Raw genomic sequence first — 15,109 nt, forward strand, 5'->3', positions numbered from 1 at the left:
GCATACGCACGCACACAGTCCAGTTGCCACCTCTCTGATTCTCTTTCGCCTGGATCCTCCCCAGATAGCCAAGCATCCCGGAACCCTCCACTCCCGCCACAGGGGCCATGCCCCACACGGAATCCAGCCCAGAGGCCCGAAAGGAATGAGAGGAGTCCCGGGTACTCTGGGGAGGACCAGGAGATGCTGGCAAGCCCGGTGGAGCCCGCCCCCCTCGGAGGGGAATAGACAAGGCGGCGGGCTGGAGAGAGACCATTCCCGGACAGGCAGCACCAGTCCTAGCCTTGGCAAAGCCCCAGGCAAGGGAAGAACCTGCTGGTTTGAAAAGCTTGCTCTGGGATCTCCCAGTGTAGCAGCTTGCCCCAGCTGTCTAGCTGTGGGGTAATTCAGCTCCCTCCCATCCCCGCCCCGGACCCCCGCCCTCCACTTCTTCCCCCACCCCCCAATCTAGCAGCGTACCATGAAGAATTATGAGGATGTGTGACAGAGGTATCCAGATGTTGATCACCACTGTGGGAGCTTTCGCTGCGTTTAGTTTAATGACCATTGCGGTGGGCACAGACTACTGGCTGTATTCCCGAGGCGTATGTAGGACTAAGTCTACAAGTGATAACGAAACCAGTCGGAAGAACGAGGAAGTCATGACCCATTCAGGGCTTTGGAGGACCTGCTGCCTGGAAGGTATTTACATCTTTCCTCACACTGACTCTCAAGGTTTCCCAAATGCTGTCGAGCCAGAGGGATGGGGGCGGGGGTGTAGTGGGAGGTGGGGGATTTGGGGAGTGCTTAGTTCAGGGCATTGCTGAGAAGATTTAGGTGTCCAGTACTCAGGCTAACTGAGAACATAGACTCCGAATAGCAGCAAAAGATGTGTAGCTGTGTGAGGTGGACGGAATGGTTTCGTGTCGGCCTGGGACTCCACAGGACTGTAGGTGGCAACGGTGTTTAAGGAAGTCATTTGCCAAAGCTCAGAGCCTTCCAACGTCTTTTAGGCTTCTTAGAGCTTGTTGGGGGTGGGGGGAAGAAGAGGTAAGGGGGAGGTGTTGGCTTCCAAGGTTCTCCCTGTACTAGTTGCCACCCGCATTCGCCTGCCAGGAGTTATCAAGAGCAGGAATTCTCCCGAAAGCTGGCGTTTACATAGCGCTTCACAATTTATGAAGTGCCTTCCTCTCAACAGTCGTGGGATGCAGGCAGAGAAAGAAATTGAGGTTCAGAAAGGGGATTAACTTACCCAAGGTCACAGGACTAATAAATGGTCAACTGGGCACCCTAATCTAAGACTTCTGACTCCAAGGCTAACATCCTTTACATTGCACCATACTGGGTACAACGTATGACAGGGACAGTTTTCTATCCTTTTTCTGACCAGAAACCCTAGCTAGTCTAAATTTTTCCAAAGTGGGTGCCTTCCATGGACCCCCTTGTCCCTCCCAACATTCCCATATCCTCCCTCCTCTTCAAAAACATACACTATCATGGTACACTCCTACTAAACCCAGGCATACACACACACACACAATAGCTAAGGAAAACTTCATTGTCTTTCCCCCCTATTTCACAACAGGATATCTACCACCCACTGCCACATCAAAGGAAGCCGAAAATCTCAGCATTCAGGCTGACAACTCCTAGGAAACCATCTATTGCCAAAAAGAAGAGTTTTTTTCTTCCCTCAAATCCTACCCTTACACACACACACACACAGATATTTTCCTTAAGTTCCCCTTAGATTGATGGGGTACCTTCTAGGTAGTGAGCTGCCTGTCATTGGAAGCTAAAGCATGGCCACTTGTTGGGTACGTCATCTAGGGAATGAATGCTTTGTGTTTAGGTTGCTTTAGATGGTCTTGTGAGGTTGCCTCTGTGATTCTATGATTCTACAATTCTAATATTTTGTGATTCTTAGATTCTGAGACTATACTATTTTAATATCCTATGAATCTAAAATGTGATGATTCTAAGGTACCATGCCTGATTCCTCAAGACGCAGCAGCGCTGTAACTGGTTTTTCTAAGTCAGAATTTGTCTTTGGCTTAAACTAGAAGGGTATCTTCCAAATTGTAATTAAGAATATAGGCCAAATATTTTCCTTTACCAGAGGTATTTGTTTGGCTGTAATAGTAGGTCCTGGTTAATCTTTCTTATTATGAAACTTGTTCTAACTGTAGAATAAGAGGTTTGAAGGGGAATAGGGCAGTGTACAAGTGCCAGTAAAAACTGTTAGGCAGATCGTGTAGAAAATAAAAGCTCTTTCGGGATCAGGGGATGGAGGAAGTTGGTCAAAATAGAAGGCCAGGATTGAGGTTCTCTTAGACTCACTGATGAATCTTTCAACAACCTGGAGCAACAGCTAGAGTGATGGGCACACTTTAAGAAGCTCCTGAAACTGGGGCCCAGAGAGGTTATCTCCCCTTTCTGGACCCCAGTTTTCATCTTCAAAATTGACTGCTAACGTCTATTCCAGCTCTGACATTCTATGTTTTATATGTCCAAGGGTCTCTTCTAGGTCCAACATTTGATGCGATGTGTTCTAAGGTACCTTTAATTTCTAACAATGTTAAAGGTCCCTCCTGTATCTAATATTCTTTGAATCTATGAAAGCCAGGGTCTCTTCCTCCCCTTTATCCCCATGTTTTCTTTGCTGATTTTTCAATGACTGGCATTTACCCACTAACTGAAAAATGTCTGCGTTGCTGTTTGTGTGTATCTTACCAATAGTGATGAATAAAAACCTCAAACCAAGTGAGTGATTAATAAGGCAGGGAAAAAGCTGTTTCAGAATACTGATGAGAGTCCAACATGGCAACTGTGCTGCTCTTACTAAGTGAGTATAAAAGCTTTATGAATGACTTGGAAGAGAGGTTAGTTAAAGTAATGCAATTTTTAAGAGTTCTATCAATGGGAAAAGAGATCAGGTGCACCAAATATAAAGTGCAGGAATCTGAGAAATCCATTGATCCAAATTCCTCATTTCACAAATGGAGAAATTGAGACCCTGAGAGAGGAAGTGATTTGTCCAAGGTCTTGCATCAAGTTAGTAGCAGAGTCAGATAGTCTGACTTGGAATTTTTCCATTATATGATACCACTGCTGCACAGAAGCAGAATAGCAAAGCTGGAAGCAATCATAGAGATCCCAGAGTCAGACCCCTCACACAAATACACACAGTCATTTTATAAATGAAGAAACTAAAGTCAAAAATGGGTAGTGACTTGCCCAAGGTCGTCACATAGATGGTTAATGACAGCATAGTTCTAAAATCTAGCTTTTTTGGCTTGCCATTCAGCATTCTTTCTATTATACCGCTTGGCTAGATGGCCTCTGCCCACCTTCCTATCATCACCCTACCTCCTGACAACCTTAAAGGCTTATATACATACTAGCTATTGTTGTTTTTAATGATGTGCTTCTCACACTCTAATTGGAAAAATGCCTTTGTGCAAATGCCTCAGTAGCTAGTGCTATGACTTCACTTGCCAGTGTAATATTACATCATCTCTCAGCCTTCTTTCCCATAGTCCTGACACCATAGAAAACTGTTGTCCTGATTGTAGCACAGCTAAAATTACTTCAGTCTTCAAAATACTACAAATTTGCAGTTTGTGAGGCTGCAGCTGTGGAAAAGCCACTTGAGAAGCAATTTGGTGTAATGGAAGCAATGTTGAACTGGAAGCCGGGACACCTAGGTCCCATCTCTGTCACTGCAGAGAATCTCAATTACCATCTTTTAAATGAGGAGGTAGTACAGTTTTGATGTTTGATGTTCTTTGTTCTAAAGTCTCTACCAACTCTTATCATGTTCTAACATTCTATGGTTTTGCTCCCAGGTCTGATACCCTATTTTTTATTTTCTTACATTCTATTGCAACACCAATATTCTATGTTCCAAGGTCCCTTGCTACCTTCATATATTAGTGTCACACACAGCTCTGATAACATCCACTCTTACTTCATCCAAATGGTAGCATATTCTTCCACGTCAATTTTCCTCTACATATGAACAAAATAAAGGGCTCAGTGATTGTCTAGCATAGTCAGTCACATTAGGGAATTTTTGCCTGCCCATTGACTGAAGCTTCAAAATGCATTGCTGCCAGGGTACCAGGCTAAGAATTCCTACCAGGGTCTCTAGCAGTACAGTGGAATCAGGTATGGTTTGCCGTAGCTGCATGCATAGCTCCTGGAATGGGGGAAGAAGGCAGAATCAGCCCCTGCTACTAAGAGAGTGACTTGCCCTCAGAAACTGCTCACAACCACCATGAAACAAGCTCATGCTATTTTCTCAATCCAGCTGCTGTCAGGAAGACCTGGCTTGGGCACCTTCTTAATTTCCCTAGTATTTTCCTTAAGTCATCTGGGACTTCTTCCCCTTTCTTTTCCTTTTTATTCAGCATCCAGACAATAGAAACTAGAGTTCTCTTTTATATGGCACTTTATGGTTCAAAAGAATTTTACACACATTATTTCACTGGATCTTCACAACGATCTGGTGAGTAAGAGTGAGGCAGTCAACAGGCATTTATTAAGCACTAGAGATACAGGGAAAAGAAAAATCGGCCACTGCCCACAAGAAGCTCACACTCTAACAGGAAAGATAACATGCAAATAAATCAATACACATATGCATATGTATAATGACATATATGCATGTGTATATGTATCATATATTCTACAGGTAGCTAACTGGCACACATAATATATATGAGTGTATACATTACACATACAAATATACAAATGTATATATTATAACATGACTATATACATGATATCAACATGCATATCCTATATATATATTCTATATAATACATGTGTGCACATATGTATACATGTCTGTGCATTGTGTATGGGGTAAATTTGTAGGCAATCAGAGGGAAGACAGACAAGGGTAGTGTATTATTCTCCCCATTTTCTGGACAAGAAAACTGAGCCTCAGAAAACTCAAGTGGCTTGCCCATAACCACAAACCTGGAAAGTGGCAGTGATATCACTTAAACCAACATTTCCTAATCTAGTGTTTTTTCCATTACACTGAGCTTCCTCTCAAAAGATTCTCATGCTCACCTGGGCAAAACCCTGGACTATAACCAAGGTATTCATATCTTCTATCCCACCATTTTAGGGTCCTTAGTAGGAGAAATGAGAAAAGCAAAAATATGGATGATCCAACTTGTTTCCTAGGACTGGTGAACTATCTTGAGAAAGCCAATTTCAGTCATTATCAGCTTGGATCATGCTGATATTTGGGCCCAAGAAACTCTTTAACATATCCACTTTTCCAGATCCTTTATAGCAGGGGTTCTGGACCCATTTTGTGTTATGGATCCCTTTAGCAATATGATGAAGCCTATGGACTCCTCAGGAAAAAGAAGTTTTTAAATGCATAGAATAAAATATGTAGGACTACAAGGGAAAGCAATCATATTGAAATAAAATTTTAATTGTTTCTCACTCAAGTTAGCAGACTCACTGAAATCTATCCATGGACCAGTCCATGGACTCCACATTACATTTTAGCAATGTTCCCCTGTGCCACTTATATCCTTCACCACCAATAGCAGCACTCCCATACTGATACCAGTCCTCCCTAGCTAATTAAATAGATCCCTGGTAGTTGGCTTAGGAAACTGCCTATAACAAGAAAATTCCATTTTGAAGCAGTGATAAAAAATTCAGAAACCAGTCTAAACAAGCGTTCATGTATTTATTTAATAAGCATTAATTAATTACCTACCTTGTGCTAGGCACTTGGCACAAAACACAAAAATTAAAATAGTCCCTGGCTTCAAAGAGCTTATAATCAACTGTGGGAGGGGGTGGAAGAGAGAATCATGTGTATATACATAGGTAAATTCAGAATACGTACAATATAAGGAAATATGTCTAACAGCTAGAAGAGGAGAGACCAGAGAAGACCTTAGGCAGAAGGTGTGTTACTTGGACTGAATGTTGAAGGAAATGGGATTCTATGAGCTACAGGGGAGGTGATAACAAATGCCAGACATGGAAGATTGTTATACAAAGGCAGGAAATGAAATGTTGTGTATAGGGAACAGCAAATAGACTACTTTAGTTGTAATGGAGTGTGTGAAATGGCTTAATGTGTGCTGAAGCCAATTTGTAAAGGACTTTAAGGGCCAAAGAGAGGAGATTTTCTTGGTTTTTACCTGTATTGAGGGTATTCTGGTCTTTTTTAAATGATAATTGCTGCTATCTCTATGGTCCTTCCTGGTTTGTGCGTTCCTCAAAACAATCCTGTGAGACTGATATTGCAAATGTCATTTCTCCCCATTTTATAGGTGAAAGAATAAAGACTTAGAAGGGAAAAGTTACTTCCCCAAGATCACACAGCTAGCAAGGAGCTGAACTAAGATTTGAACAGAAGTGTTCTGATTCTTTTGGGGTAGTAAGGTGGCACAGGGGATAGAGTGCTGGGTCTGGAGTGAGTTTAAGTTTAGCTTCAGACACTTACTAGCTGTGTGACCCTGGTCGTCACTTTTGCCTCAGTTTCCTCATTTGTAAAATAAGCTAGAGAAAGAAATGGTGAACCACTCTAGTATCTTTGCCAAGAAAACCCCAGAGGGGCTCATGAAGAGTCAGACACAACTGAAACAATTGAACAATAACATTCTGATTCTATACGCAGCAGCTTGTCTCCTGCACCACAATACTTCTCAATTCTATCTGCCAGTAGCATGCAGGGGCACAGCACAAAGGGAAAGAGCAGAGCACAGACACTTTCACCTTTAAGCAATGCTACTTTGGAGGCGTCAGCAGCATAACACCATTGGTGATTGAGAAAGGAACCCTCGATCATCCACCATAGCAAACTAGGGATCCAAACAATGTGAATATCAGAGACATTTGAGAGTGGCCCTTCCTCATAGGGTGCTGACTCAGTCACAGATTCCTAAGTTCTCTCCTCTATGTGTGGCTTTCCTTGGCACCCCAAGGGATCTGATCAGCTCAGCTGAACACTCAGAGGATGTGTCTAGCAGTTGTGTTCTCTAGGGGGAGTAGCCTTGTCAATGTTCGTGTTCATTAGAAACAGTGAGAACAGGTGACATGGAGATGGGGGCAACACAAGCACCAGAGGAAAGGCCAGTGATTAAGGGAGTACCCACAGCTCAGCTGCATGCTGCATGGCTATTTGACATATCTGACTGAGACCTTCTCTCCTCCCTGAGGGTGGTTCCTCCAAAGGAGTCCCAAGTTTTTGACAATGTCTAGTTGATATTTGAGATGCTCTTGAAAGGTACTCTTTGTCATTCTCCAACCAGATGAGTGAGCAGCTGATTCTCTATGCTCACCTCCAACAAAAATCTTAATTCAGGGTGGGGAACCTGTGACCTCGAGGCCACATGTGGCCTACTAGGTCTCAAGTGTGACACTTTGACTGGATCCAAACTTCACTCGGGTGGGGAACCTTTGGCCTTGAGGCCACATGTATCCTCCAGGCCACAGGTTCCCCACCCCTGCCCTAAGATGCTATCAGGAGCCTTAGTTCGTAATGTCTACAGAATAAAATGTGGATTTTTTTAGGCTGTCATTCAAGCTCTCTATAGTCTTACTCCAAATGATTTTTCTAGACTTATCCCACACTACTTGCCCTTTATAACTCTATGCTCCCTCCAAACTGAACTATTCTTTATTTCCAGTCTTATCTTGCTCTCCCTCTCCTGCCTCCATGTGTCTGTACACTATCTCCCATCCTGGGAAGAGACACTGCCCAAATTCTAATCTCCACCCACTGAAATCATGTCTTTCTTCAGATGCACCACCTCTTCCATGAAGTCTTCCTTCATCTTCCTTACTCAGCTCTCACTAGAGATGATCTCCCTAGCCCTGAATCTCTTGTTCTTTTTTGTTTGAGCTCTGTCATGTACTAAATTGTAACATAGTAATATAGGCATATCTTATTTCCTCCCCTGATCTACATTAAGAGAGGGATTTTATAGTTCAGCATGGGACCTTGTTCACTATACGTACTTAATAAATATTTGTTGTTGTCCTCACCTCCATCAAAGACCCTGATGGTTCCCAACGTCAGCTTCTTTCCCTATCTGTATCTCGGTTTCCTTAGCAAAATAGATTTGGCCCCCTCCTTATTCATTGCTCCTTTTTTTTTCCCCTTATTTAAGGCGTATCTGTGCTGAACCAAGTTTTCAGCCTGAAGTCTTACAAAGACCATTTCGTATTCATTGTCATCAATCACAATATTTTGCATACTGCCTTATGGCCATTTCAAGAATAATCATACTAGGTTACATTTCTATTACAGCTTTACAAAGTACTTTCACATCTATCACCTTATTCGATCCTCTGAGGTTTTTAACTATTCTTCAAAGCTCTGCTACAATGCTGCTTCCACTAGGAATTTTTTCTGATTTCCCTGAATGATCCTTCACCCTCAAATCCCTCATAGCACATTGTTTGTTACTCTTATTCCCTCAGCATGTTATTTTGCACAATAGCTATCTGTGTTCATGTCCTGTACCTCTACTAGTCTGTGAGTTTTACAAATAAATACATTAGTTAAATTTTGTGTCTCCCCCAGCGCATGCTCCGTATACAGTAAGAGCTTTATGTGTTTGTTTAATTTAGATATGCCATATACCCAATGAACAAACAGGCAAAGTGAGGTTCAGAGAAATGAAATGACCTGCTTGCTCAGCTATTAACTGGCAAAGCCAATATTTGAACCTAAGTCTTCAGATCCTAGCCCTTTATTCTTTCCATGGCACCTCTCTCCCTTTCTCAGGACAAACCTTCCCAAGATACTCTAAGTAGGCCTAACCCTCCTCTCTACAAGGGTTCCCTAGATAAGGGAGGATTGTGCTACCATCAGGCAAAACATAGCCTTTTTTGGTCTCCATTTCTGTAACTCCAAAGAGTTTCATTTTGCCAGATAAAGTAAATAGGGAAATGTACTCTTTTGCTGTATTCTACTCCAGATGCAAACATGAGCCCATAAAAACAGCCAGAGTGGGTTCAGATGGCTTTTCAGGGCCCTCTCCTCTTGCCTTTGCAAAGTATCTGGGGAGTCATCATGCCAGGAGGTGAGAAAATCCAGATGCAGCATTGAAAATGATGTGGCAAATGATCAAGAATATTAGCTCTCACCAGTTCTACAGTACTTTAAAGGTTTACAAACATGTACCATACAACAAGCCTGTGATGTGAAAGTACTTTGCAAAGTCTTGCATAGACACAGCAATTGAGAACTCAGGTTAAATGACTTGTCCAAGATCACTTAGTTTGTGACTCCAGAACCAAAACCTTTTTCACTAACACAATGCTACCTAGATGTGGCAACAGCAGTCCTGAGTTTTAATCTCTGATACGTCACTGACTAGATTTATAGCCTTGGAATTTATTACACGATGTCAAAGATTCCTCTAATGTTTAGTGTCCTCAGGTCCCTTCTACCAATTGAAATATCAGCAAGAGCCTCATAGCAAGTATGCGTCATTGTTATCTCATTTGACCCTGACAAATACCCTGTGAGGTAAGTGCTGTTGTTATTACCATTTTACAAATTAGGAAAGTGAGACACATAGATATTAAGTGACTCGCCCAGGATCTCCGAGCTAATCAGTGTCTGAAGCAGGATTTGAAATTGGGTCTTACTGATTCTAATTCTTACACTCTATCCACTGCCTCACCCATCTGTTAACAAATCATACTGTCTTAGAAAAATAGCTTGACATAATAGATAGAACGCTAGACTTGGAGTTAGAAAGAACTAGGTTAAAAACAAATGTTAAAAATTGTTTATACATGTAATTGGGGAAAAAATGAAATATTGTTTAAAAAAAAAAGAGTGAGTAGCAATGGGAAGAAAATAACATTACAGAAAGCTTGGCCAGAGATCCAATTCTGCCACATCACCACAGGAGCATTTAAGGATGAAGCCTGAAGAAGAACATTAAGCAAACCATTAAAAAAAAAAAGATCTGTCAATCTGTCAAGATTTCTGTTGAAATTGTAATAATAAAGAAGTCTGTTTCTCTATTAAGAAAAGAAAGAGCTGAGTTTGAATCCATATACTGACCTTTATTAGCTTTGTTATCACTGACAAACCACTTAATCTTTTGATGAGCCTCAGTTTCCTTATCTTTAAAATGGGGATTTTAATATCTGCAGTGTCTTTCTCACTGGAGATATTGTGAAGCTCAGATAAGATAAAGTGTGCTAAGTGATTTGTAAAACATAAAACAACAAGGAGCAGCTAGGTGGCACAGTAGATAGAGCACCAGCCCTGGATTCAGGAGGACCTGAGTTCAAATCTGGCCTCAGACACATAACACTTACTAGCTGTGTGACCCTGGGCAAGTCACTTAATCCCATTGCCTAACCAAAAAAAAAGAAAAAAACATAAGACAACATATCAATATCAGGTCTTATTATTAGGCAAAAAGTTGGTTCTGCATCATTGCAGGTGGTCAAGGAAAGAGTGGCCATACAATTGAGGGGGTATTTTATAGAAGGGGTTCTTAACCTGGGGTTTATGAACTTTTCAAAATAAATGTTGATAATTGAATTTTAGTATAATTGGTTTCCTTGGAAACCCTATGTCTTTTAATTTATGCACCTGAAATATTCTTCTGAAAAGGGGTCCAGAGGCTTCATCAGATGGCCAAAGGGGTCCATGAAAAAAAAAAGAGAAGAGCTCCTGATGTAGAGAGAAATCCTGCTTCAGGTTACAGGAACTGGAGACGCTCCTGTTGTTGTCAGTTGTCGGTCTTGGTTTTGCCCTCAAGGACCAAGTAGATTAAGTTTCTATGACAGCCCACGTCAAAATTATTTAAAATACCTCCTCAGTAGTATCTCATTAACGTTCTGGACATCGTGTGTTTGGAGCGAAGAAGGAAAGGAAAACAGGTTTTTTATAGTTCCAATTTTCTAAGCCTAGAAGCTAAGATGCTGAGTAGGAAAGTCTATTTAGGGTTATAGTGAACTACAAACAAACATAGAATTTTAGCTTTCCACTTGTCAATGCCCTCCCCTCAACCCCTTGCTGGGCAATGTCCATCCTACATAAAACCATCATGTCAACTGATAGGACAATGATGATGACTAGCATTTTTATAGCATTTTAAGGTTTGCAGAAGACTTTACAGGTACTACCTCATTTTCCCCTCACAACAACTTTGTGAGGTAGGTGCTACTATTATTCCCATTTTATGGATGAGAAAACTGAGTCAGAGATTAACCTTTCTCATCTGGGAAATAGGGATAATAATAATATCTATCTACCAGGATTGTTGTGATGATAAAATAAGGTATTTATCAAATGCTTTACAAACCTTAAAGTGCTATATAAGTGCTATATAAATTATCATTACTTACCCAGGGTCATATCTGACATATAAATATCAATATCATATAAATATCTGAGCCTGGATTTGAACTCAGGTCTCCCTGACTCTAGGTTTAGCACTCTGTCTACTGTGCCCCCTAGCTACCTAGTAACATGCAATCAAAGCAACCGGATGAGTTGATCAGATGTCTGAGGGTTGTGAGGACAATCCTAGTCTAGGCTTCACTGGGAATGTCAGATATAATACAACTATATAGTTAGGCAACCCAGTTGTCAGGGATTTTGATTTGGAAGCCCTGGCCTTGGATAAATTATATATTTATTGTACCTAAATACTATATATTATACCTAAATACCATTGTTTTGTCTCTCTTGATGTTGCAACCACTTTTATTACAATCCTGTTACATTGGTAATAGGAACCAATTGAATTATTTTTATCAAAAAAATCACAGAACCTCAGAGTTGGAAGGAAAGTAAGAGGTCAGTCAAGGCTATATATGAGAAGAGGTCTTCTCCCTTTTCCTCACAAGTGGTTATCCACTCTCTGCTTAGACACTGCCAATGAACTCATTACCTAACAAACCACCCAACAGGTATTTCTTGAGCACCTCCTATGTGCCCTCTCCTGATTTCATGTTTTTGTAAACACTGTCTACCCCTTCTGAAATATTTCCCTTCCTTCAAAGAGGAACCACTTCATCCACAAGGCCTTTCCTGATCTCTCTTCCTTCCACATGTCACACTACTCAACTGTAGAAGGTAGCATGGTACTGCTTAATGGATAAAGAACCAGGCTAGTGGTTGAATAGATCTGAGTTCAAGACCTGCCTTGGGTATATATCAGTTTTGTGAGCCAAGCAAACTCATTGAGAGTTCTCTGAACCAAAAAAAGCATAAGTCTCCTTCTATCTCCCCTCTCTTCTCAAGGCACTAGGCTACACAGAGATAAACATACAGAAATGAGAAGCCTTCCCTAAAGGAGCTTATGTTATATTAAGGTAACACAATATGTTTGCAGATGGATAAGTGAAGGATATATATACAAAATAAATATGTAATGATTGGGAGAAGAGAATTTACAATTTTTGAAGGAAGTGGCTATTGATTTGAGCCTGGAAGATTGCTAATGGTTCCCAGGGGTAGAGGTGAGGAGCGAGAACCTTTTGAACATGGAAGATAGCCAGTACAAAGGTACAGAGAAGGAAAATGGAATTTCACATATGGGACACAGCAAATAGGCCAGTGTGGTTATAACTTAGAGGGTAAAAAAGAAGAGTAATATGTAAACACCCTAGAATTATAGGCTTGATCCAGATTATGAGGAAGTTTAAATGCCAAACAGAGGAGTTTGTACTTCATCATGAAGGTAATGGATAGCCACTTCAAGGCCCCTTTAATAGAAGTGACATGGTCAGAAGTGTGCTTTAGGAGTGTTAATTGTTCAGTTCTGTAGAGGATGAAAAGAGGAGAAAATGAATGCTCGAATATCTATTAGAAGACTAAGGAATAAGTACAATAAGAGGTGACCAGAGTCTGTTTAAGGTGGTGGCCATGTGAGTGGAGAAAAGAGAATGAATTTGAGAGAAGTAGAATCAACAAGAGTTGGGATCTAATTAGACATACAGGGTGAGAAAGAGAGAGAGTCAACGGTGGCTCCTCTAGGGAGCAAAGCTGGGTGAATGGGAAATGGCTTGATAAAGCAACTCATTCCACTGCATGTACACTGCTTTCTAAGATCCTATGGCCTTACCATTGGCCCTTCTTCTAGGTCCTCCTATACATGTTGTCTTCCTCGAATAGAATATCTACTCCTTGGGAGCAAGACTTGTTTTGTTTTTTCTGTTTCTTTCCCCATTGCTTGGCACATAATCAGAGAGCAAGAAGCGCTTCTTTATTCATTGTAGGGCTGCTTCAGGGTTAGAAATTCTTGCTTCTACTAAAATCAAATCTGACTCCCTGTAACTTTCATATGTTGGTTTTAGTTCAACCCTCCAGGGCCAAGCAGAATAAGTCTAATGCCTCTTCCCTGTGACAACCATTCAATTATTTCAAGGGAGAATTTAAGTGTGGGAATTGAAAGGGGGAGTATGTGTGCTAAAGGGTCTGTTCCCTCATTGATGCTTAAGAATTTATGACTTTTTCCTGGATCTGAAGGAAATGGGATTCTAGACAGGAAATATTCCATTGTATGGTCCGCAGTGTGCACTGTACAGCCTTTGAAATGCAGGGAGAAAACCTAGCAAATTACAGCAACATGCTGCAAAGGGGATAACTGTTCACAGTTGCCATTCTCAGCCTCCGTAGACAGTTTCATTAAAAATGCCGGTTCTCAGTCATGCAAATCCACTCAGTGCTGAAGCTTGGTCATTTAGAATCATGTTTAAAACAAAGCATTATGACCTTTTGAAAATTACATGAGAGCAAAACAAATTAGATGTTTATCAGATTAAAACAACCCCTTGGCAAAAGCATAACTCAGAGTGGGCACTGGTTTGAGGGGTGCTTATGTTTTTAATGACTTTTAGTAAAAGATGCTAGCCTTGGGATGCAACTGAATTGCTTGAGGTATTTTGAAACACAATCAAGTGGTTGTGATATTAATCAGAATCAAAGGTCTGTTAGGGATCACAGTAACTGGGTCTCCAAAGACCTTTGCTTTGCTTTTCTGTGCCCAATATGGTGTTTGACACAAAGTGGCGGAGTTGAACAGAGAAAAGGACGTGGCCGAGATCTTAGTGACCTAGTGGACTCAGGTTGAAACCTTCGAATTAAGCAATCTGCTTGTAATGAATTTTTATTTGAGAGTCCTACTGTTGGAGGGACTACATTCAGGCAATATCACTATTAAAATTCTAGGTTTCATTCTCACCCAGGAAGACTGGGTTGGGGCAACCCCAGAAGACATTTCCAACTAGATTGGTGGGGGTAGGGATGCATGGCTTGGACTTCCAAGGGACTTACATTACAAATGAAAAAACTTCACCAATCCATATCAATGAGCTCCCTGAGTACTCAATTATGTCTCCCTTGATGAGCCTTACCTGACTAATCTCACACACACATCATCACAGAACTTCACAGTTGAGAGTTATATCAAAGAGCATTGAGTCCAAAAGGCATCTGAGCAAAGATACTCTCTACATCATACCCAATAAGTGCTTCCAGTGAGGAGGGATGACTACTTCCTGTGATAATAGCTCTAATCATTAGGAAGTTTTTTTTTCCTGACATCAAGCCTTTGTCTCTTTGCAACTTCAATACAAGGCTCCTAGTTCTGCCCTCTGGAGCAAAGCAGAACACACCTAATCCCTCATCCATGTGTCCCACCTCCAAATACTTATAAGATAGTTAGCATGTCTCCATTGTCTTTTCTTCTCCAGGCTTACTATAGCCAGGGCCTTCAGCCAATCCTCACCTAGCACATGCTCAGCTCCCTTCACCATTGGTTATCTTCTTCTGGATATCTTTCCTAAGATATAGCACCCCCCAACACCTCCCCCCAATACTCCAGTTGTGGTCAGCAGACAGTACAGCAGGATCATTACCTCCCTCATCTTGGACCTGATATCTCTCTCAATGGAGCCTAAAATGGCATTTGCTTTTTTGACAGCCATATCACACTGTTGACTCATATGGCACTTGTAGTCCATTTTCAGGTGAACTTTTTGTAGTTAAATTACACATGTGCTCCTCCTCTGTCACAATAGCCTTGAAACAGATCCTAACTTTGTCCTTTACTAGCCGTGTGACCTTAGATAACTGATTTAAGTTCTCTGGGTTTCCATT

The 15,109-nt window shown here is 41.3% G+C and overlaps 1 protein-coding gene across 1 annotated transcript in view; it reads left to right on the forward strand.

Moving 5' to 3' along the window:
- Positions 1 to 470: 470 nt before the first annotated feature.
- CACNG3 (calcium voltage-gated channel auxiliary subunit gamma 3) overlaps positions 471 to 15,109 on the forward strand; it is a 124,924-nt gene continuing 110,285 nt past the window's right edge. Inside the window, exon 1 of the mRNA XM_027859747.1 lies at positions 471 to 681. Coding sequence (XP_027715548.1) covers positions 471 to 681 — 211 coding nt within the window. The remainder of the gene's footprint in view (positions 682 to 15,109) is intronic.

The sequence above is a fragment of the Vombatus ursinus genome, unplaced genomic scaffold (genome assembly GCF_900497805.2).
Source record: "Vombatus ursinus unplaced genomic scaffold, bare-nosed wombat genome assembly UNPS02014171.1, whole genome shotgun sequence".
NCBI lineage: Eukaryota > Metazoa > Chordata > Mammalia > Diprotodontia > Vombatidae > Vombatus > Vombatus ursinus.